The 26,174-nt window shown below is 38.2% G+C and overlaps 1 protein-coding gene across 2 annotated transcripts in view; it reads left to right on the top strand.

Annotated features, from left to right (window-relative positions):
• LOC128871129 (uncharacterized) overlaps positions 1-26,174 on the top strand; it is a 410,182-nt gene that overhangs the window by 183,846 nt on the left and 200,162 nt on the right. For both annotated transcript variants that reach the window (XM_054113306.1, XM_054113305.1), the window contains exon 8: positions 5,323-5,490. In XM_054113306.1, the coding sequence (XP_053969281.1) occupies positions 5,323-5,490 (168 nt within the window). The remainder of the gene's footprint in view (positions 1-5,322; positions 5,491-26,174) is intronic.

The raw sequence follows: 26,174 nt of genomic DNA, 5'->3' as shown, positions 1-26,174 counted from the left end.
TAGTCGTTGAAAGATTGCACGATACAAGAGTTTTTATACGTAGAGCGGGCAGGCATTACGTTCCTTACAGAAAAGGTGCATGCTAAAAATAGCCTATTCGATTTGTTGAAAGTATTAGTGCAATGAATAACGTACAATCAGAAAATGTTAAGAGTTCTAACAACAAACAGCAATAAAAAGGCAATACTGAGTACTTCCCGACAATCTGTTCTACGCTATCAGAATGTCGTGCTCTTATATCCTGAAAGGGAAATGTCACTTCAAAAGGAATTCCCAAAAGTGTAAAGCAACATTAACAGTACTGGCTGAATGCTAAATAAGTTACTATTTGCCGCTTTTGCCAATGAAAATATATTTCCAAATGTACATTCTTACATCGCTTTTAAGTTTAAAGTCTCAAATACTACTAACTCTTAGAAAGCAGGCAAATTTTTAATATTTTTTTATCGAGCCGCAAAAGTTTTGAACCTAGAATTTGCCCCTTATGCCAATGAAAATATATGTCTCCGTTTTGTTTAAGAGTCAAATACTATTAGGTTTTAGGTGAACTGAGAAAAAATTGTAATATTTTTTTTTTGTTAAAATGTTACACCCTTCCAGAGTACTCGCAAAAAGCAGTTTTGATTTCGTTCTCCTATTTTTTTATACGTTTTTTTTCATATTTTTTTTTATTTTAGCCCTACAAGGTCACTCAAAATTAATCACTTAATTTTGTTTTTGAATAACTTTTTTTCTTAATAAAAAAACACGATTTTGAGAGCTCGAAATCCTTCTTTCGACTTTTTAGTGCTCCATTACCGCTCCTGCTTGTATATGACAACTGTCTGGATCAAATATGGGTGGCGAAAGACGCCATTTGCAAAAATTATTAATATTTCCGATAGGGTAATTCATTTTGTACCACCTTATATATATTTTAAAAAAGGTGCCAAAACCAATTACAAACAAGTCTTGTTCCCGCACATTTAATCTCTGGCTTATTAAGCCTCAAGTCACATAATTCACAAGGCGTCTTTAAAAGGAGGGCTTCTTGAGAAAAATCACATTCTGTCAATAATCCATTAAAAACTAGGGAATTAAAAAAAATGAAAAAATTAGGTTTTTATCAATGCTAAATCGGTTAAATTGTGGGGAATTTTTTCTCAAGACCAGTTAGTCCAGTTAGGTCAGTCAACCGGCCAGTCAGTTAGGTTAAATTGTTGCCCAGAGAGAGGCCACACTTGGACGAGGAAATAAAATTCATCCATTGTTATACCATTCCAGAGGAAATAAAGCGAGTGGAAATAATGAGATACTAGAAAGGGGGGGATTTGTGGATAACGACCGAACGATGAGTGAGTTATGGTTGGGTTAACCGCTTTCTGCTGTTGATCAATTTGAGCAGATCAAGTCTGAAAGTTTAGAATCTAACTACACACCATTTAAAAAAAATTAAATTTTGAGGAAAAAGTATTGAAAAATGCTTCAACGCTTCATTTATAATTTTGCTATAAAAAGTATTTAATAAATTTTTTTTTTTAATTTTGAATTTTGGCCTTCAAATACTATTTATATGAGTACAATGATTGTATTGTTATGTATGCGTTTATAAAAATAAAAGCAAAAGTAAAAGAAAACAATTTAAAAAATATTTCAAATATCTTAAAACTATTAGAGAAGAACACTTTAAGGCTCCATTGAATTTCTAATTTTAAAGGATTGTACTTAGTACATAAATACTTTATCATAACTGGCTTACACGTCGGCACAGGCTTTTATCTATCTTACATAATGGGCATGCTATTTTGTATTATTCCCTGTGTTGTACGAGGTGGCTGAAAATTATTCATCCTATCGGAAGATTGTTTCTAATTTTCACAATAGCGTCGTATGTCAATCATATTTGACATGTGTGAACTAGGCAGTCGCAAAGTTTTCCAGTGGGTAAGCAGCGAGTTCCAGCAGCGTTAAGCATCTTGCGGGATTCGCGGTCGCCTACGCCGACATCATTAGGAATGGCATAAGAGGTTCAGATGTTCAAGAGATTTCCGCAAATCCGACATAATAAGCTTCATTAAAATTAATATGGAAGTACAATCCGCGAGATTTTCAATTGAGAAAATGTAAAAGATGGCATTAGTCGTCTATTTATCCCACTAATCAGATCAACCTTGTATCTTTTGAATATGTTACCCTTTGGAAGTAAGCTCAAGCTATTTCTATCAGGTTTATTTGCGGCAAAGAACTATACAGACTACGACATCATTTTCAAATTTAGCTCGCTAAGGCGATCACAGTTTGATCAGTCTAAATATATTACCAAGGTCCACCGTCTGCAAGAAAATGCAATAATCGTAGATATGCTTCAAATAATTCTACTGTCGTAGGGAAGATATTTTATAGCACCGAAATGTATCGGTCCGAGCGCTGTTGAAATATACTAAATCATCACTGAAAATATACTGTCTTCTTCCTCCACGATGCTTAACTCGTGACCTCCGTCTTTGTATCAGGGCGGAGTTCATCGCTAAAAATTACATTTAAAAGTTAAGTATCTCATTATGGTTTATTCAAGTATGTGTAAAATTATATTAATAAAAACATAAAAATAAATAATTACTGCGTACACTTCTGTTAGGTATTTGGCCGAGGTTCTCCTACTGTTTGTAGCGTGCGTCTTGATGTTGTTCCACAAATCGAGGGACCAACAATTTTAAACCGACTCCGGATGGTTTTTTTTTAAAGCAAAAAACGTATGAATTCAGACATTTTCATCTACTATAACTCATTTTCGACATAACCGACCGTATTTATAATACAAACTTGCATCCTTCTTCATTATGGCAAATAACTAAATTGATCAGAAATCAGTTAAAAAATAATCTTTTTATGTAGGACGACTTTCTCGCTAAGCCTGTATAAGTTGATGAAACATATTTTTATAACTTCCTAATTTACAATAGTATTTTTTCCGTGCATATAAATAAAAAAATAATACTTCGATTGCTTTGCTTGAAACCACAACATTGTTCTTGAGGTTATTGTACTTTTCATATTTTTAATGGAAAACCTCTAACTGCTCCAGCTTAAATGGCTTTCAGATTGTGCACATAAAAATTTCATTTTATCAAAATTTTTAGTAAACCTAATTTTATTACAAATTAAATTAAATTTTTAAAAGAAAATAAAATAAAAATTTAATGGTATTAACATTTAATTTTATTAAAGAAATATTTATAAAATTTTATTAAAATGTAATTCTACTAAGATCTTTATTTAATAAAATTTGTCTTCGTAAAATCAAAAAAATCATTGAGCCCAACTCCTTTAAGCTTCTCACGTTTGGTTAATAAATATGATTTTGTACTAGACAAATAGTGCGAAAAATATCTTTTTGTAACCCGTAAAGAGCTGCGTTTGAATATTTTATGTTTATTTTTCAGAATTAAAATATTATTAAAAATATTTCTGAACATTTGTTTTTGTCACTTATAGTAAAATTTTTTCTTACTTTTTTTTTACTACGAATAGTTAAACAAAAAAAATTTGAGCCAGGCAAATTTAATCGCAAAGAAAATGCGAATGACTTAGATACCTATGAAATGAGACTTTTTTTCAATTTCAAACAATTATTAACAAAAAATGGTTACAAATTTAATCTTCAGAATAATATCCATCGCTAGCGACACATTTTTCCCATCTCTCAGGCAATTTGTGGATGCCGTGCAAAAAAATTGGGCGTCTTTGGCCGCAAGCCAATCATCGAGCCATTCTTTGGCTTCTTCGTGAGAATTGAAGCGCTGCTCGGAAAGTGCGTGGCCCATCGTTGCAAACAAATGATAATTGGAAGGCGCCAAGTCTGGTCAGTAAGCCGCATGCACCAGCGGTGCCCAATTGTACGTCTCCACCAATTCCCGGGTCGCTCTTGTTCGATGTGGCGGTGCATTGTCATCAAGAAAAATTACTTTGTGACGACGATCGGCATATTCTGGGCGTTTTCGGTGTATAGCGCAATTCAAATCGGCCAATTGTCGTTGGTAACGTGCACCGTCAACTGTTTCACCTGGTTTTAATAGCTCGTACCAAATCATACCACGCTGATCCCAGAAAACACACAGCATTGCTTTGCGGCCGAAGCGACTTGATTTGGCCGTTGTTTTTGGCTTATGGCCGGGCGGACGATACGATCGTTTACACTTGGGATTGGAGAAACACACCCATTTTTCATCACCTGTAACGATTCGATGCACAAAAGACTTCCTTCTGAACCGGGAGAGCAGCATTTCACAAGTGGTTTTTCGGTTCTCTTACTGCCTTTCAGTCAGTTCATGCGTCGCCCATCTTCCCACCTTTAGAATCATGACCATGTCTTTCAAACGTTTGGCAATGGTTTTTTGGGTCACTCCCAATTGCCCTGCCATCATTTCTTGCGTTTGACCATCATCTTCATCCAACAATGCTTGCAATTCGGCGTCCACAAACTTTTTCGGTGGCCGGCCACGGTCCTCGTTCTCCACGCTAAAATCACCACTTTGGAATTTATCAAACCACCTGAGGCACTGTGCCCTACTTAGAGCATGCCCATCATAAGCTTCTATAAGCATTTGATGAGCTTGAGAAGCGTTTTTCTTCAATTGATAACAGAAAATCAACGATGTCCGCAAATCGTAGTTTGAAGGCACGAAATTCGACATTTTTAAGAGCGACAAAAATGCATTGTTGTATGAAACGTAACAAACAATGAACAGACTATTGTTGACAGATGACAGACGAAAAAAACAAAACATTTGGGAAGGTTTAAAAATACTCCTAGCGACATCTATGGACTAATAGCTGAAAGTCTCATTTCATAGGCATCTACCTAGAAGTCAATAAACCACACCCAAATACATATATGAAGTAAAGAAAAAGAAATGACTTTCTAGAAGAAAAAGCTGGCATAACTAATTGGCTTCTTTTAGTTCTTTATTTTCTTACAATACTTAATTGCATATCTGAAAGAAAAAACATTAATGCATATATTCCACTGGGTTGATCTACGGGTATCTGGTTGTGGTCGTCGAATTTGTAATTACATCTATTGTTGTTGTGGCTTAATGCAACGGTACTCTTGCATGAGCGACTTACATATCTAAACTTTATTTATTAATACCAACGTATTTATGCGAAAGCTTAGCTGACCTCCAACTTGATTGCTCATAAGCAACTCGAAGTGTGGCACTATCCATAAATATTTAGAGCTGTAGCATGTAAACATATGTATCTACTTATATATATATACATAATTATGAATGTATGTACGTCTATATATTCATCGACTTGTCATTGGCATCTACATTGCAGATATGATTTATTATTTGGGGTCACTGAGTCCGAATCGTATCACACACTGGGCGCATTAGCACTCGACGAAGGATTACGTGAAAATGAGCGCGATAATTTATTGCGTTTCTATATGCAGACACGATTTGATGTTCGACCCGATCTAGCATTGGCTGCCACGCTAAAAAAGTAAGTAAAATTTATGGAATTTATGATTACAAAAGAAAGTAAAAAGTGCAACACAAATTGCCTGGTTACGGCGATAAGAGTGAAATGAAATAGGCAACAAGCTCGCCGCCTACAAGAAATCATAGTCACAAAACTGTTTCTAAGAAGAGGAGAATTCGACGGAAAATCGATTGTTGTACGGAGTTCATAAAATTTTTGGAATATTACATTTTTTTTTGGCGAAACAAGAGAAGAATTAAAAGGTTTTCTAATAGGTTGGGTTCCTAATAGCGACAGGCCATTGTTTATAGGATGTTGAGTAGCGGGAGTATATGATAATACTATTTTATCAATTATTTGAGTAATTTATTTCTCGCGCAGCTGAGATCAACTGCTCATTAACACTAAACCTACCATGGACGGGTCAAATGACCCATTTTAAACTTTTTGTCAGAAGTTCTTAGAAATATCATTATTAAATCGTCATTTGCCTTCACGACTTTTATTAAAAAATACATGGAACGTATTTTTCAAGATTTACTCTTCTCTTGCTAATTGTTTTACCGAGAAATATATGTGAGCTTAATAATATATATAATATAATACTTTAAAGACGGGTCATTTGATCCACATTGGTAGGAATAAGAATACATAAAATACCGGTAGGTTTAGTGTTAAGATCATGCCATTTGAGCAGGCTAAACCGTTTTTGTAGCGCTTTTTGATGTCGCAGGTATACAGTTCAAAAAGCCATAATCGACTGATCCCCTCAAGCTTCGACAGACACACAAAATGTTTGATGGATTGTGGTTTGTTTATTTGGAACATCTCAAAAAATACTGTTAGCTCTAATATAGCAGCGATGACTCTACTATTCGAGTTCATGCAGTAGGTCCTCAGTAAATGGTGCTCACCGAATTTATGCGTGTCTAGAAAGTGATTGGTTAAAATTTAGTCCAATGTGTAGTTCGCACTTACAATCAACGTCGGAAGAACGTCTAGTACACTGCTATCGCCATAAAAATCAATTGTTTCATCATACAAATCAGATAAAAAAAATCCCGCCCGCTTTCTTATGGAGGCCGACGTCTACTATAAAAATCATATAATGTAACTAACTAATTAACTAAGAATTTATTAACCAATTTTTATGAATTTGCTATTATTCCATATTTTTACTACTTTAATTTTAGTTTGTATATTTCTCTGAAGTCCAAAATAGTTTTCCGATACTCTTTTTTTAGAACGCAAAGCTGACCGATGTTAAGGCTAAGGGAATTAGTATGACAAGCATCCCTAAGATTTTGCATGATCACCTTGTAGTAAAATAAAAGTATTCGCGTGAAGGACTAGGGGCTCCGTGTTGGCCTCCACGTAATTTAAAATAAAACGTTCTAGAAACACGATTGAAGAAAGTTAGCCTTACATGGTTTTCTAAGTGTTCTACAGCTTGTAGGTAATAGGGTAGAGGCTTACATTTCCGTTCGACTTCCCTCGTTCCTGGCTTTCATAGACATTTTCGACGCTTACAAGGGCAACTTCAATTTCCATATTATTAGAATCATCGCCTTCCCATTGCAATCTATGTTATATTGGTTTTATGATTAGCAATGAATTTTCCTCTTTTGCTTAGTGATGCCGAAGAATGTAACGAAATTTCGCTCCTTTTATCCTTAACTAGCAAACCCGGCCCCCTTCGCTGGGCACACTAAAATAGAATAGATATGGTTTAGAACAGAAAATATATGATTTTCATATTATTTATTTCTTTATTCTTTATTCAAGCGCTTTGGCATAAGCAATATTTTTTGTTTTTCTATTTGTTTTTGAGTAAATATAAAATATAAATTGAAAATCAGGAAAAAAGAAGAAGTTTTTAAATTTCAAATCAACGCATATGAATAAACAATCGTCTTTTTTCCTGATCATCCATGAATTTTTCGTTTCAATTTATATGTTTTATTAAGCATTGGCGCTTTTTTAACCATTATCCATTTATATTTTTCAAAAAAAAAAAAAAACGAAAAAAATTGTTTTTTCCACGAACACATAATTTCATTCGGATTTCACATTAAATTCTTAAATTTCGTAAGAAATTATTCACTGTTCCAAAATCCACTCCAAAAAAATTCACAAACAATTTTTATATGTTGCACTTACGATTTTTCCTTATGGCATCCAAATCAGAAAGAAATATTGACACATTGTAACTCACACTGCCAATTTGACAGTTCAGTTCCGCCCCAAGCGTTAAAAAAGTAAGCGACATTATGGCTGGCTCAAAAGAACGCTGTACCCGTTGCCAGTGCTCCGAATTACAACCAAACTTTACGAAACCCATTTTCAATACTTACTTAACAATGTGTGTAAGTTTGGTTTAATTCGGTGCAAAGACACGGCGGGTCCACGTTTTGGCATATATTTCGAGACCCTAGTCATCAATAGGTATGAAAATGACCCCGTATTAAAGCACTTATCAACAGCTTTCATTTGATACCCATATCGTACATACACAACCAAAGGTTACCCGGGTCCACGTTTTGACCTAAATCTCGGGACCCCAGTCACGTAGCGGCATGAAAAATACTCTGTACTAAGGCATTCACCAACAGCTTCAATTTGATATCCATATTGTACAAACACATTCTAGGCTCCACGTTTTGGTCTCTATCTCGAGATCCTAGTCACAGAGCGGCATGAAAAATACTCTGAACTAAAGCATTCACCAACAGTTTCCATTTGAAACCCATATTGTACATACACATCCGAAGGTTACCCGGGTCCACGTTTTGACCTATATCTCGAGCCCTATCCACCAATAGGCATTCAAACTATACGGAAACCATCTTCAATACCTTCCTAACAATGTGTGTAAGTTTGGTTTAATTCGGTTCAAAGACACGGCGGGTCCACGTTTTGGCATATATTTCCAGACCCTAGTCATCAATAGGTATGAAAATGACCCCGTATTAAAGCACTTATCAACAGCTTTCATTTGATACCCATGTTGTACATACACAACCAAAGGTTACCCGGGTCCACATTTTGACCTATATCTCGAGACCCCAGTCACGCAGCGGCATGAAAAATACTCTGAACTAAAGCATTCACCAACAGCTTCAATTTGATACCCATATTGTACATACACATCCGAAGGTTACCCGGGTCCACATTTTGACCTATATCTCGAGCCCTATCCGCCAATAGGTATCCAAGCTATACGAAAACCATCTTCAATACCTTCTTAACAATGTGTGTAAGTTTGGTTTAATTCGGTGCAGACACGGCCGGTTAGCGAACACACACAAAAAGTTGACTTTATTTTATGTATAAGATTTTTTTCAGGTTGTGTCCGAAAAATCAAAATATCTTACGAAACCCTATTTTTTTCCAAAATAAAATGTAATCCATGTTACTCTTGGATAATGTAGTTTTCGAATGGTGAAAGAATTTTTAAAATCGGTCCAGTAGTTTTTGAGCCTATTCGTTACAAACAAACAAACAAACAAAGTTTTCCTCTTTATAATATTAGTATAGATTTGGTAAACTCTAACGTACGATTGGCTTCACCAAACGTTACATTAGCAGATAACTTCCTATGATGCATAATGTTGCCTTAAAATTGCCGTATAGTAAAATCCGATACAATTCATGCATCGTGAGATATGCCTCACTAGAGACATCTACCTAAATCCGCTCAGATCTTTAGACTTCCTTTAATGTATCCTCGGGGAATTATTATAAAGGCAAAACATATTGACAGTATTTCACTATTTACTTCCTTATTTTCTTTTATTTATTTTTATACATAATGTATTTATTTCATTTGTAATTTCAATAATTTTACTGTAAAAATATAGTTCATTCTATTAAAAATGTCATGCATTCACTTAATGTCATCACACTTAATACTTGCACTTTATTGTACTGAAATGTAATTACTTCATACCCAATTTTTTTTTTTTTATTAAAATTAAAAAACATTAACATTTTGAAATCTTACAACTTTGATGAAAGTTTATGAAATATTTGTAAATCTTGTACAATTTTCTAAACAAGCATTATTATGGTCGTTGTTACAAAATAAATAATTAAAATTAGAAATTAAAAAAAAATTTAAATTTTAAAATTTTAAAATTTTGTTAAAAAATGTTAAAAAGTGCATAATAAATTAAAATTTTCTAATTTTGATGAAAATGTTTCGAGTTTTTATAAATCTTGTACAAGGCTTGAAACATGCATTATTATGGTCGTTGTTACAGGATAAACTCTATTTTTTTAAAATATTTAAAAATAAAAATTTAACTAAGTAAATAGTTATATTTATATAGGTATATCAATATGTGGCGCCTTTATAAAAACTTCGGAGAGTGTGTTACTAAATTTAAAAAATTTTTAGAAAATTAATAAAATTTGGTTAGTAATTTAAATTATGGCCTAGACAGTGTGAATTATTGAAGTCTCTGCATGGAGCGCCCCTTTATTTGCAACTATTACAATATCCCTTAGCATAGGGCGAATAGTTATTCTACTTCCATGGCTACCGTCATCAGCATTTAAGCCGTTTATCTCAATTTATTTGTAATATCTACGCTTACGAGCGCCTTTGCGAAAAACGTCTTCTTGTCAGCTTTTGCCGGCATTTCACACAGCCTTTTGCTGCCTTTTAACGCCAGCCCATTTTTTCTTTAACAAAATTCAATGAAGCGCATGTGAATAATTGCATTTGTTGAATAAAGTTGCTGCCGCAGTGGGCTTTGCGCCACTTTCCACTTTCACACATACTTACTTAAGTATATTAGTATTACACACGTACAGAGTGAAATGTATTCAAAGGCATGTAAGCGTGTTGCTGCGGGCAAAACTTTTGTTGCAAAGCCAAAAGTTTCATTGAAAATGCTGCAGCAGCAAGCGGCAGCACACTCAGATGAGCGAATGTTGAGCTGGAAGTTAGCACAGCATATAATTGAAATTTATTTTTAAAGTGCAATAACCGCATCAATCATTTTAGTTCCTTCTCAATAAAAACCATATAAATACGATTTGTACGCATGCTCGTATATTTTCACTTCGAAATAAACTGTAATAGTTTGAAGATAGGAAGTAATTTAATAAAAAAGTAAGCAACAATTTATTTTTAGCAGGAACTTTTGTGACTACTCACTTGACAGGTAAATTGAATATATATGTATGTATGTATCTATAAATAAACACTTACCTGAATACCTTGAAAGTTTACTTAGTAGGTCAAGTAATATTGATTTTTCAAAAAAATATCTCTGGCTCAGAATGACTGAGGATTTTAATAAATTCTAAATTTGTAAGCCACTTAAATTTTGCTATACGTACCATAAATATGCCTTAAGAGATGTTACTGTCAGCGTTAGGGTAGTTTTGATGCAGAGGTAGTTTTCTACAAGTACACCTGTGCTCAAATTGAATTGAGTGTTAAAACGTAAAGTTTTTACGACCGATTTTTTTTAAATAATTTTTGATAAAAACTCTGTTAATTGAACAACAAAAATCACATGACTCAAAATCTGAAACCTTGTGAAAATTAAAAAAAAAAATTCAACAAATTTTCATAAAAATTTAAAAATTTTTTTTTCTGAAAAAAAAAAAAAACAATTTGTCCATAGTTAGTTATACTCCATATAATTGTATTTAATGGTTGTCATAATCTACGAAGCCGACTTTTATGCACTCACATCGACTTTTTACTTCTCTCCATTTATTAAATTCTAATTGGGTAGTAAATTCCTTGGGTGTAAATTGCATAAGGTTTCAATATCGCCTAGTTTATAAGAAACATAAATAGCAAATAAAAATGTATTCATCTTCTAGGCACATTTACTTATATTTTATTACTGCATAAGCATTCCTAGTCTTCAATGTGACCAGTTTAGGTTAGGTTAGCCTGATTGGCATTAAGCCACGCATAGACCGTAAGCCAGATGGAGACCGACCTCTATGAATTCTGAAAGTAGACATCATGTACGATGTCGCCGCTTTTCGCGAATCTAAGCAGAGCTGAGAGATCCGATTTTGAGATGTCCTCCAGATTCTCAAACAATGAGGCTCCCAGGCATTTTAAACGCGTTTTTAATAATACCGGACAGACGCACAGAAGATGTCCTAAAGTTTCCTCAACATCCTCCCGTGTTAGCAATCGTCCGTGTTAACAATCCCTATCTTGCACGCATCGGCAGCCAATAGATTATGACCTACCTTTGCCTATACCTTTGATAGTTCTGCAGTCCTTTCGCGAGAGCGTAAGCACGAATTGAGTCAGTTTTTTGTCGTTAGTTCTACACATGACTTTTGCTGTTTTGCATGTGGTTAGATTAGTCCACCTAGCTTCCACTCGTCTTTTCGTGTAGTCGTCCATTTCATTGAGTCTAACAGCACTTTTTGCTATCTCATCTACTATTTCGTTCCCCCTAATGCCTTTGTCACCAGGTACCCAGTAGATATGCAACCTACTGTTTGCAGCTAGCCTTTCTATGGCCTCCCAGCTCCGTTGAACATTTTTGGACTTAATACAATATGAGCTCATTGCTTTTATTGCTGCTTGACTCTCCACGTATATATTAATTGGTGAGTTCTTTCTTTCTCTAGTGTAGGCAAGCTCTGCGTTTTCCCCACAGCTAAAACTTCCGCTTGGAAAATACTGCTGTGGTCTGGCAGCTTGATAAGCTGCCTTATCCCTGGTTTTAAGCAGTAAATACCCGCTCCTACTCCGACTGTATAGATGTGAAAAGTTTTATAGCCAGGCTTCATGCCTTTGTGCCATCAATTGTAGTACGAAACCTTCTCTCCCAATTAAAGCACGGAGTCATGTAGCAACCTGAAGTCCACTTTCCTATAGAGCAGTGTCCGAAGGTTCTACAGCAGCCACTAACCTCCTCGCGGACTTCGCTGCCAGATTTTTCGCCGTAAAGTCAATAGGTGGCATGCTTAGTATCATTTCCAGCGCCGCCGTTGGGGTGGTTTTCATCGCTCCTGTTAAGCACTGAGCAGCGAGTTGCTGAATCCTTTCCAGTGGCATTAAGTATGCCAGTTTTCTTGTCACAGTCCACCATACTAAGGCCCCATACAGCAATATCGGTCTAACTGCTGCCATGTAGCACCAAAGCATCAGAGAGGGTGATAGACTCCAAGTAACTCTCAGCATTCTTTTACATGCGTACAACGCATTACTGGCCTTTTTCATCCTTTCCTCAACATTGTGCTTCCACAGCTATTTACTGTCCAGTAATACTCCAAGGTACCTCGCATGATCTTTGCAAAGTAGTTCGTTGTTGCCTAGCTTCGCGAGGTTTCACGCCGGTATGTTGTACTTGCTGGTAAAAAGTATCATGTCCGTTTTTTCCGCGTTTATTCCTAGCCCTGCGCGAGATGTCCATTGGTGTACCCTTTTAAGTGTGTTATTCATCACATTACTGATGGTGTTCAGGCACTTTCCCGTAACTATATACTATAGCTATCTCATATGCCATATGCAGTTTTGGTGCCTCTTCGTCCAATTTCTTGAGCAGTTCATTTTCTACAAGTAACCATAATAGCGGCGACAGTACCCCACTTTGCGGAGTGCCTCTGCATACATATTTGGTAACGCTCGTATCGTTCAACTCCGCTCTAATCTTTCTGCTAGCTAGTAGCTGCCTTATCCATAGATAAACCGCGGGTTGCACATTAAGTGACTCTATGCTATTTAAATAGCATCTTTCGTCACGTTGTTAAAGCCCCTGATATATCCAGAAATACTCCTAGAGCATACTCCTTATATTCTAATGCCTATTCTATATTTAGTAAAAGTGAGTGAAGTGCAGTTTCATTGGATCTGCCTTTAGTGTAAGCGTGCTGAGCCTTGGATAATTCGGTCGGCGCAATTGTGGCTCTAATATATGCACCTAGAATCTTCTCAAAGCCCGTTTTTTCAACATATCGCTAATTTGCGCCCACGCCCCGACGGAAGAGAAGGACGATGCGACCAAAGATTCTTTCTATGAGCGCCTGGAACGCTCCTATGAGCGCTGCCCCCGCCACGACATAAAAATCGTGCTTGGCGACTTCAACGCCAGGGTGGGCAAGGAGGGAATTTTTGGTCCCACAGTCGGAAAATTCAGCCTGCACAACGAAACATCCGGTAACGGACAGAGGCTGATCGACTTCGCCGGGGCCCGAAACATGGTAGTCTGCAGCACCAGATTCCAGCATAAGAAGATTCACCAAGCCACCTGGCTGTCTCCTGATCGAAAAACACGAAACCAGATCGATCATGTTGTGATAGATGGAAGACACGCTTCTAGTGTATTAGATGTACGTACGATCCGAGGACCCAACATCGACTCGGATCACTACCTTGTTGCAGCCAAACTGCGCACACGCCTCTGTGCAGCAAAAAACGTGCATCTACCTACGCAAAGAATGTTCGACATCGAAAAGCTGCAATCACAACAGACAGCCAGAAGATTCGCCACTCGACTCTCACTCCTGCTCTCAGAGAGTACTGCCCAACAAACCGGCATCCACGAACAATGGAGCAACATTTCTCGTTCTCTACGTACCGCCGGATTCCGGCGAGCCCGAAAAAACAATTGGTACGACGAGGAATGTCATGCTGCCGCAGAAAGAAAGGATGCCGCCTATAGAGCCACGCTGCGATCGGGCGCAACGCGAGCCATGTGGGATCGCTACAGAGAGCTGAAAAAGGAAGAGAGACGTATTATCCGAAAGAAGAAACGAGAGGCCGAAATACGTGAGTGCGAAGAGCTTGAGATGCTGGCCAACAGGAACAACGCCCGAAAATTCTACCAGAAAGTTCGGCGGCTTACAGAAGGTTTTAAGACCGGGGCGTTTTCCTGTAAGAACAAAGACGGCGAACTGGTGACTGACGTACAGAGCAATCTTAAATTATGGAGGGAACACTTCTCGAACTTATTAAACAGTGACAGCTGCGCATGTCACCGAGAAAGTGAAGATCCCGATACCCAAATCGTTGACGACGGAATTGTCGTTCCGCTGCCCGATCATGACGAGGTGAGAATAGCGATAACGCGGCTAAAGAACAACAAAGCCGCGGGCACCGACGGACTGCCGGGTGAGCTATTCAAACATGGCGGCGAGGAGCTGGTAAGGTGCATGCATCAGCTTCTATGCAAAATATGGTCGGATGAAAGCATGCCTGCCGATTGGAATTTAAGTGTACTCTGCCCAATCCATAAGAAGGGCGAACCTGCAATTTGTGCCAATTACCGCGGGATTAGTCTTCTAAATATCGCCTATAAGGTTCTAGCGAGCGTATTGTGTGAAAGGCTGAAGCCCACCGTCAACCAATTGATTGGACCTTATCAGTGTGGCTTCAGACCTGGAAAGTCTACCATCGACCAAATATTCTCAATACGCCAAATCTTGGAAAAGACCCATGAAAGGAGAATCGACACACACCATCTTTTCGTCGACTTCAAAGCTGCATTCGACAGTACGGAAAGGAGTTACCTGTATGCCGCGATGTCTGAATTTGGTATCCCCGCAAAACTAATACGGCTATGTAAGATGACGTTGCTCAACACCAGCAGCGCCGTCAGAATTGGGAAGGACCTCTCCGAGCCGTTTGATACCAAACGAGGTTTCAGACAGGGTGACTCGCTGTCGTGTGACTTCTTTAACCTGATGTTGGAGAGCATCGTACGAGCCGCAGAACTTAATCGCTCAGGCACAATTTTTTATAAGAGCGTACAATTGTTGGCGTATGCCGATGATATTGACATCATCGGCCTTAACAACCGCGCTGTTAGTTCTGCCTTCTCCAAACTGGACAAAGAGGCAAAGCGAATGGGTCTGGTGGTGAACGAGGACAAAACGAAGTACCTCCTGTCTTCAAACAAACAGTCGGCGCACTCGCGTATCGGCACCCACGTCACTGTAGACAGTTATAATTTCGAGGTTGTAAAAGACTTCGTCTATTTAGGAACCAGCATTAACACCGATAACAATGTCAGCCTTGAAATTCAACGTAGAATCTCTCTTGCCAACAAGTGCTACTTTGGACTAAGTAGGCAACTGAGCAGTAAAGTCCTCTCTCGACGAACAAAACTAACACTCTACAAGACTCTCATCATGCCCGTCCTAACGTATGGCGCAGAAGCGTGGACGATGACAACATCCGATGAAGCGACGCTTGGAGTGTTCGAGAGAAAGATTCTGCGTAAGATTTTTGGACCTTTGCACGTTGGCAATGGCGAATATCGCAGACGATGGAACGATGAGCTGTATGAGCTTTACGACGACATAGGCATAGCGCAGCGAATAAAGATCCAGCGGCTACGATGGCTGGGTCATGTCGTTCGAATGGATACAAACGCTCCGGCTTTGAAAGTATTCGATGCGGTACCAGCTGGTGGTAGCAGAGGAAGGGGGCGGCCTCCTCTGCGTTGGAAAGATCAGGTGGAGAAGGACTTGGCTTCACTTGGTGTGTCCAACTGGCGCCGGTTAGCACGGGAAAGAAACGACTGGCGCGCTTTGCTAAACTCGGCCAAAATCGCGTAAGCGGTTATAGCGCCAATTAAGAAGAAGAAGAGAATCTTCTCAAACGTTTTTCGGAGAAATGAGGCTAGACTAATGAGCCTGTATTCCTTCGAGTAGAGAAGATTGCTTTCTTCAGCTTTTGTAAACAGTTTAAGTTATGTTTGAATTTGTTTTTTGTACCAAGTTTTTAAATATTTTTCCTCAGTTAATTATTTTGATTTTGCTATGCCCACACTTGCTTGCAGCCGTTAAATTACAGAAATTTAGATACATTTCGTATATGTTCTGCTAAGTGATATGATGTTCCTTCTCGTAGTACAGTCTGTATAATAAAAGCGTGACCACCCCAACTTATAAATTAAAGGGTGTTGAGATTGGGATACTAATAAGGTTTTTTTGACAGATCGCGCGTGACTACTAAACAGTAATAATTTTCTATTTCTTTTAATAATTTTCAGGAATGGCCTATTCAATTGAATATTCGTTGTTTTATTTCAATTTAAAATCCGAGACCTCTAAATTGATCACTCTTTATTTGATCTACTCGAATCTAATGGGCTGGTAATATTTACTATACGGAATATATTCAGTAAAAGTTGATAAGTTATATTTTGCTGTCAAAGGCCTAATATCTACCAACCAGCATGGTTTCGTTGCAAATCGCTCCACTGTCACTAATTTGTCTATTTTCAATGATTACTGTATTTCAGCCTTCCAGAACAGATCTCAAGTTGATGCAATTTATACAGACTTCTCTAAAGCATTTGACAAAGTATCGCACCGAATACTCTTGTCGAAGCTTGCATTATTGGGTATACACTCCACGTTTTTGTCGTGGATCAAATCATATTTGTCCAACAGGCACTGCGTTGTAGCCGTTGATAATACGACATCCCGTGCATTTATTGCATCCTCTGGTGTCCCACAGGGAAGTATTCTAGGACCTCTCCTCTTTATACTCTTTATTAACGATATTGGTTCTTGCTTTTCATTTGCAGAACACTTGTTGTATGCTGATGATCACTCTCAAAACATTGTATTGTGCTTTTGTTAGATCAAGATTAGAGTATGCCGCCATTATTTGGAGACCGTACCAAATAGGTCTCTCCAACCGGTTTCAGGAAGTTCAGAAAGTTTTTCTTCGTTTTGCCCTCCGATCTTTAAACTTTTCTGAACCTGTACCATCGTACCGCTCTCGATGTTTATTAATTGACTTAAAACCACTTGATAGCAGACGATCTATTCTATCGTGCTCATTTATTATTCGTATCATTTCTGGATCTATTGATTGTCCTTCCCTTTTAAGTAAAATTCAATTTAATATACCCAATATGAGGCTCCGACAGTATGAAACCTTTAAAATTGGCTTCTCGAGAACCAAGTATGGGGTGAATGCTCCGATTCCTAGGGTATGTGCAGATTTAAATATGTTTCTCAATTCTTCTGGTGCTGATTTTACATGGCCGTATGGCATCTTAGTCAATCATCTTAAATCGTTCTTTTCTTAGTAACTATTAACTATTGTACATTAGCTTAATATAGTCTGTAAGAATGTATCCATTCAAAGACAATAAAATAAAATAAATAAATATAATAAATAAATAAAATGTATAGCCACTACCATTAGCTATAATGGCTTTTCATCTTTGATTCATACTTTGTGCTAATTTCTGTCCAAGTTGAGGAGGTAATCCGCTTAAGATAAGTCGAATTTGACTTGATAAAATTTAACCGCCCATATTTGTTTTCCTTTGAGTTTTTGCCCAAACATTTTCAATAGAGTTGTTGGCATCAGGCGACTGTGCAGGCAGATTCAAAATTTCAATCGATTTTGCTTTTTCCACACTACCCACTTGAAGCTTAGTGTCTTCTTGTAAAATCTAAGGTTGGCTAGTTCTTCCAAACATCTTCATAGCTGACAGTAAATAGTGCAATGTTAAATTTTCTCCTGCAAAACGGCAATCTGAAAACGGCGGTAAGCACAAATAAATCCTTTTTCGAATAAGCAGTCTCAAACATGAACGCTAACCCTTTCGCGGACAATAGTTTTTTGATGAAGCTTCGGTGGGGGGGGCACTAGCTATATCATCGGTTATAATGAAAATAATCGCTTCGGGATTGCAGCAAAATGATTGTAATTAATAGTGGAATTAACTTTTTATTTTTATTTATATACATTTAATTTTGCGGTTAAAGCCGTGCTGTCCTATTTATAATACAAACTTATTATAATAACATAGAGCAGACCGGAAAGTCACGTATTTGTGGCTTCCACCGTTTTCTCCCATGTTTGTTGCAATAATTAATGACGGGAATACCGTCCTGCCCCTATGTTTCTACACAAATTTGACGACGTTTGCCGGTTTGTCCGCGCAAGGGTTAACTGGATGCTTAACAGTTCGTTGAAGTTGTCGATTATTAGCAGTACCGACCTATGCAACCATTCGCCTGGATACCTCAGTCCATGCAAGTCTTTTTGCAATGCATTGTAATGCGAGCAGCGGTTTTTTTAATGTGCTCCAGAATTTGAGTTTATTTGCACGAAAACATCCTAGAATTGTGCCTTTACATTAACATAATTTTTCCTTAAACGGTTTTAGCTTTCCGCAATGATAAGTTCAGCTTTTTCATTAACAAATCAATAATCTTCGGATCTTTTTCTGATTGTAATCAAATGTTTTTCAACCTTCTTGAGTCAATGAGTCAAAATAAAGAATACGACAAAGAATCTTTTTTTCACAAACCAAAATATTTTCAGCGTAGCTTCATACCAAAACCAATGAAAAAGGTAAGAAATTAAAAATTTAAACCTGCGATACTTAAAAATAGTTATAAATGTGACACATTTGCCACACATTCCCATACAAAGGCATGTAGATACATAGGGTTTCAGTCAGACCAGAGGTAGCCGAAGATGTAACTTTTAAATATTTTTTTCGTCCTGTTCGAGGGCGTACGGTACTAAATCTTAAATTCCTTACAATTTATATGGCCCTTTGGTAATTCTAGGGACTAATTAGTGGCCGCCGCAGCTGTGTAGTGCTCGGATTCAAAACCTCGGTTATGAGACACCAAATGAGTTAAAAACAGCTTTTCATAAAAATCAAACCTCATAAGAAACTATCTGCCATTCGAAGGCAAAATAAAACTTTCGGTTGAGAAAAAACATCAAGACGGACAGCACAAGTAGGAAGAGCTCGGCCAAACACCCAAAAAAGGGAATACCATAATTGTAATGGCTATGAATTTACCATATTATTATAATCCAACAAATGTAGAAAAGAACCTAAAAGTTGAGTTAAGAGTCGCAAACATGTGTAACACTATGGGTTTGCCCAACCTAATGTTTCTATGTAAATCCGCAAATCCCAAACCAGAGGTGCACAACCGAAGGTGTAACTTTTTAAATTCTTTTTTCGTTCTGCTTGAAGATCCATTTTTAAAAGTTATATTTATAAATTGATAGAAAATTAAATTTTAGTAAGCTAACTGGCAGCTCAAGTTGTTTGCTATAATAGAAATATGTTGAATTCACCTCCAAGGTCGAAAAAGATTTGGCCAGAGCTGGGTGCCTAACGTAGTGCTAGTGAAACTCTAATTTTGAATTTTGCCCGCCACACTTCTATTAGACATTCGGCAAACGAATCTGTTCATGGCATTTATTCGATTTGTTAAATTGCGCCATCTTAATTTCCATAGTATTTCCTATAGTATTCGTAAGTTTTATAAGAAATTTTTTACCTGGGGAGTTCCAGTTCTGTTGATATTATTTCCAAAGAAATTTATTTACATTTTATCGCTCGAAAAGATGCTTGACCAAATTCGTCCACCTTTTAGTTAAGTTCATCATTTTCTTTCTAGCAGAGTGCTGCCAACCGTTGATAAATCAAAAATTGTATATTAATTTATTATTATTCTAAAAAAAAAAGAAATAGGCATTAAAATCTGGGTAAACAAATTTTGTATTGAAGGCAAAGTCGATGAGAATTTACGGCGAAAAAAGCAATGAAATAGGAAATACAAATACTATGAATCATACGCTGCCTCCTACGAGTAGAGCATTTGTAATGAATTGTTGAATTGAACATTTGAATGAAGGAAGATTTTGCTTCGTTAATATGAACAAAAAGAAATGCACGAGGAAGCTTTGAGTACGACACTTCAAATTTAACTAATAGGACTATGAATAAGTTCGTGCGGTTTTACAACAGACGGCGTAACTTGATTATTATTCCATCGATCCACATTTCCAAACATTCATTGGAGAGCTACTGTCGTAAGGCACAAACGTCAGTATAAGTTTTTTATTTGAAGCGTAAACAACAATATTTTTACCACACTTGAAAATGTCGAATTTCGTGCCAAATAATGTGTTTTTGCGGGGAATTCTTCTTCATTATTTTAATATGAAGAAAAAAGCAGCCGAAAGTCATCGTATCTTGGTGGAAGTTTATGGTGAGCATGCTCTATCTGAGCGAACGTGCCAGAAGTGGTTTGCACGCTTTAAAAGTGGTGATTTTGGCTTGGAAGACGAAGAACGCGAGGGTGCGCCGCCAAAGTTCATGGATACCGAATTGGAGGAATTGCTCGATCAAGATCCGGCTCAAACGCAAGAAGAGGTTGCAAAAACTTTGGGAGTTGATCAATCAACCATTTCCAAACGTTTAAAAGCCATGGGAATGATCCGAAAGGTAGGCCATTGGGTGCCGTATGAATTGAAGCCAAGAGACGTTGAACGCCGTTTTATGGCATGCGAACAACTGCTTCAACGGCACAAAAGAAAGGGTTTTTTGCATCGAATTGTGACTGGCGATGAAAAGTGGGTCCATTACGACAATCCAAAACGTCGGGCAACGTATGGATACCCTGGCCATGCTTCAACATCGACGTCGGCGCAGAATATTCATGGCCTGAAGGTTATGCTGTGTATCTGGTGGGACCAGCTGGGTGTTGTGTATTATGAGCTACTGAAACCGAATGAAACGATTACGGGGGATGTCTACCGACGACAATTGATGCGTTTGAGCCGAGCACTGCGAGAAAAACGGCCGCAATACGCCGATAGACACGACAAAGTTATTTTGCAACATGACAATGCTCGGCCACATGTTGCACAAGTGGTCAAAACATACTTAGAAACGCTCAAATGGGATGTCCTACCCCACCCGCCGTATAGTCCAGACCTTGCGCCATCCGATTACTATCTCTTCCGATCGATGCAACATGGCCTGGCTGACCAGCACTTCCGTAATTACGATGAAGTCAAAAAATGGATCGATTCGTGGATTGCGGCAAAACCGACCGAATTTTTCACAAAGGGAATCCGTGAATTGCCAGAAAGATGGGAAAAAGTAGTAGTAAGCGATGGACAATATTTTGAATATTAAATTTGTAACCATTTTACGTCAATAAAGTTTCAAATTTCGAAAAAACCGCACGAACTTATTCATAGTCCTATTATGTTGTGTTTACTGCCAAAAAGATCCTTATGCTTAGTTTAATTTGTAGAAAGGAAATATGTTTGTATATATTTTTCTTATCTAAGCGCATTTGTTACTTTATGCAATGACTCGGCGAAGGCAAGTTAAAAAAAAATTAACCATGAAATTGCTAGGAACCACGAAATGAAGTAGGTACCAGTCTGGTACTCTCCAAGTAGCTCTCAAGCGACGTTTGCCGCCAAGTGGCAGATATAACCAACCAGAGCTCATGATGTAATGGAGAAGATTCATGTTATCTAGGTTGGAGCAGTGACCCAGGCTGTCGAATAAAGGATCACCCAGTGACCTCAGTAATCGATCTGTCAAGCCAAGACATTTACAGAGAAAGTGCTCAACAGTCTCTTTCTCTGAAAGGTACCCACAGTTCTCGCAATGGGTATTAAATGTTAAATCCGGCTTTTCTATGTGAGTGCCGATCGTCCAAAGATCAAGTTTGGAAATTGAATAGCGTGGAGTCTCCAGGCCTTTCTACGTCTGTTGTACTGTGGCCATAGGACTTTCGAGATAGTAGAAGAAATGAAGCTCCATTTGATCTGTGCTTTCCTGAGAAATATGTTAGTTGTGCAATTCCCCTTTAACAGCAGTCAGAGGTATGCCGATGACCGGGTGAGAGAGCACAGGGAAAATAAGGGAACTAAGGAAACTGTTAAGTAATAAATTCGCAAATGGGATACTAGAATTTACTCTAACATTTTCTGAACTTATTTATTCTTCTTCTTCTTAATTGGCGCGATAACCGCTTACGCGATTTTTTCCGAGTTTAACAAATCGCGCCATTCGTTTCTTTCTCGTGCTAACCGGCGCCAGTTGGAAACGCCAAGTGAAGCCAAGTCCAGAGGAGGCCTTCCTCTTCTTTTGCTACCACCAGCTGGTACCGCATCGAATACTTTCAGAGCCTTTCGAACTTATTTATTACTTTTGCATATTTTTTGTAAACGGACTGTTTGGAAAACCATTTGCAGAAATAAGGGAAATATTTTTTACTTTTTTTTTGGGTAAGCTCACAAGCTGATTCGTAACTTGGGGTCATCAAAGCGTACCAAGTACACATTTAATCTAAAATAAACCTAATAACTGTAATAATCATATCATCTCATGTGATTGCACCCTCATTAGCAACTGAGATTCATAATCGATTTATTAACCACTTAGATCAATCTATGTTTCGTTCCAGAAATTACAATATAAAAAAAAATTGTACATTGTCGCCTCAAAAGCGTAAAATTTAAATATTTAAGGAACAACTCAATAAATTTTAGCCTTAACCATAATCTATAGCGCCCTTAGTCTGACGCTTCTGCTTACTAAACGACTCCATTACTAAGTTAAGCGAATCAATTTCAATGCCGTTCTTCGATGTAAGAGTTATGCAAGAAATCACTTGCTACAATTCAATTACATGGAAATGATTTAGTATTTCGAATAGCTACATACAACTTCCATGTACCGAACGTAGTAAGCGTACACGCTAGGGATGTTAATTACAAGTTTGCGGTATTTTAAAATCTCGAGAATTTCGGGATTGTTGGCATAAAAAACCCAGGATTTTCGGGACTTATAATTTCTGACGAATCATTTGAAATAGAGACAGAAGAAGTCGTCTTTTATAGCAAAAAAACCAATATTGATGTTAAATTTTAATGGGCCTGTTGGAAAGTTTTTTTTTGTACAAAGCACAAAGTACAAAGTTGCACCGACTGACTTGATTTTTTTATTTTATGATACAGGAATATGTGCCACTTTCAACCACAAAATGTAATACATTTTTTTTAATTTCTTGGTTTTTTGCATCCACATTTTTTCCACATATTCTACCTTACTTTGTTAGATATAGAGACGCTAATGTAATATGATACTCAATGCGTATAAATTTAACAAAGTGTATTTTGTTTTGTTACTAATGAAATAATCTTCAGTTTAAATATAATAATATATAATATTTGAAATTCACTTACTTATTATTTATTAACCACGAAACGAATGATCTCAAGGACTTTAGGGGCCGCCTCTAGGCCTTTGGCGCATTGAAAGGGGCCACATTAGACCTAAGACCGGTCCTATAGTATCATCCCATTTCAGTGTGATGGATCTTGAGCAATTCTGTTGCCAAGACCTGGTAGCTGCTGAAGTGTGTTATAAGGACAAAAGCGGATAGCTGCATCTGCTTATTTTCCTTACGATGCCCTGAAAGCGCCACCACCTGAAAATACCACCAGTCTTGTGGAGTTCTGTGAGCGACGCAATCTGGGCCTTATTCTCTGTTGTGATGCTAATACCCAGCATACAATCTGAGGCAGCAGCAAATGAAATGAATGGGACTCTCAACTGTTCGAGTTTATCACTTCCTCTTGCCCTCAGACTGCGTTTGCAGCTGCTAGACGGCAGGAGGTGAACGATCTCACCCTTTCAAATTTAAACCTTAGGTGGTCAGTCAAGAACTGGAGAGTCCTTGCCGAAGATTCGTGCTCAGACCACAGATATATTGAGTTTCAGGGTGGCGAGGAGGCACAAATGCCATTGCCCTCAAGAAACCCCAGAAAAACAGACTGACAGAGGTGGAGAGGCAGATCTGTATACGTCCGCAGTGACAGCAAAGCTGCGCTCATGGCCTTAGACAGCTCTTCAATCACTACAAGGGTAGTTGAGTCCTGTAAATCCAGGTTGAACTATGTTGGTAGATATAATATTCTGATGCTAAAATGGGTCCCGGGACACGTGGATATCGAGGGTAACGAGACCTCTGACTGTTTAGCTAGGACGGGCTCTGACACCAACTTATTTGGCCGGAGCCCGTTCTGCCATTCCTTCCTGCAGCCATCAAAGCCACGGTTAGCAAACGGGTTACTTCAACCTACATGCAAGAGGCAGGCAGAAAGAGGCTGCAGATGGACAAAACCGAGGTAATCTGTCATGCCCGACCTACTATCGCAGATCCCACTATCATTAAGCAGAAGAGACTGTAGGTAGCTAGTTGGGCTGATGGCGGGCCCTTTTCTAAGTCTCTTACAGTGCACTATGTCCAGCGTGCGAAGAGGAGGATGAGACGGTGCACCACTTTCTGTGCGTACGCCTGGCTTTCACTCGAGTCAGGCTTGAGGCCTTTGGCACTGAGGTGCTGAGAAGCGACCACCTTGGCCCTTTGGCACCACAAGATCACTCAGACTTCTTCGGAAGTTGGGTAGATTTAAAGAAAATTAAAATGGGTTGCACTACAATCAACTTAATGTTGTCCGAGTGCGTACTTGCCAGTTATTTATTATATGGCTTTATATGACAGCTTTTTAAACAAGCCGTATATGTAGTCGCCAATATTTTTGAGTCAAGTTTTTGCCAAATAATAAATATCTAAGTTTCAGTACTAGTCTCGAAATCCAATATTATAGTAACGACATCCCGAATGCCTCGAGATCACAAAATCAAAAAAAATTTCATCTCTAATATACGCACATAGAAACATTAAAAACACGCGCTATTTCACACATTCTATGCGACGTAGAAAAGAGTTTTGATGGTCGCAAACGTGCTCTTCGGACCATAACCCCGATTATAATCGCACTTCTGTACAATGCGCAGCGCCTCAAGACAAAATGGTACACGCTGGTTAAAAGGGGGAGAGTAGGAAAAATCTATCAAACTTTGAAGTAACGCATATATCAAAGTAATGTGAATCCCTTGATGGAGATAACATGTTGGCTAAAGGCGTACTTCTGCTGGTGTACATACACATACACATACACATACACCCATATGTATGCATCCGATTCTACGGGCAATAGTGGCATCCTCTTAGGGGTAATGCGCAAAATTTGCAAAACGTTTGTGATCTTCACATTTTAAAGCCACTTAGAATTCATTTCCAGCTTGATGCGCTAACCTTACATGAAGCAAAAACAAAAAAAAAACAATCATATGCACAGCTCTTACTGTAAATGACCCTCACCGCTGACATATGTACACACTTGCACACATACCTACACAACTGCTAAGTGCAAGTTGGTACGTTCATATGTATGTGGGCATGCATGTGTTTTAGCAAAAGTGCATGACTGCTCTTCGTTCAGTTTTTATTTTGCTGCATTTTTCCACCACACCACCACACACTTGCCGTTTTCTATGCCATAACTACTAGTATGTATATGTTAAAATGTGTGGATGTGTGAATGTTTTTGAGTGAAATTATGTCAACATGTTGCCAGCTATTCGTCAGCTGACACACAGACATCAGAGGAGCGTTCAAACGAGTTGTCGTCGAGTGATTTAGGGTAAAGGAAACAAGTGTGGGTTAAGCGGTAGGCGAAAGGCATTGCGGACATTGATGTTCGGGTGAAGTTGGTCCTAGCGATGTTGCCGCTATTGCTGCACAAAACTTTGCGGCGATGAGCGTAAGCGGAAGGCTGAGAGATAAGCGGGTGCTTGTGCACTTCGAGCATTTTAAGCTGGATGGCTGGCTGGTCGAATTGCTGCTTACCACTTTGCTGGATGGCCACATAGGCGGATGGCTGTGTAGTTGGATGGATGGATGGATGGATGGATGGCTGACTGGCTCAATGCTTGAATGCCTGTGTGCATGGTTAATATGTATGTATGCATGGATATATGTTTTGAAGAAGCCGTGTGAGCAATGGCAATGGCTTGCATTGACATGATCCATACACACACACACACATATGTATG

Source organism: Anastrepha ludens, chromosome 2 (assembly GCF_028408465.1).
Source record: "Anastrepha ludens isolate Willacy chromosome 2, idAnaLude1.1, whole genome shotgun sequence".
Classification (NCBI taxonomy): domain Eukaryota; kingdom Metazoa; phylum Arthropoda; class Insecta; order Diptera; family Tephritidae; genus Anastrepha; species Anastrepha ludens.
This window is presented reverse-complemented; position numbering and strand designations above follow the sequence as displayed.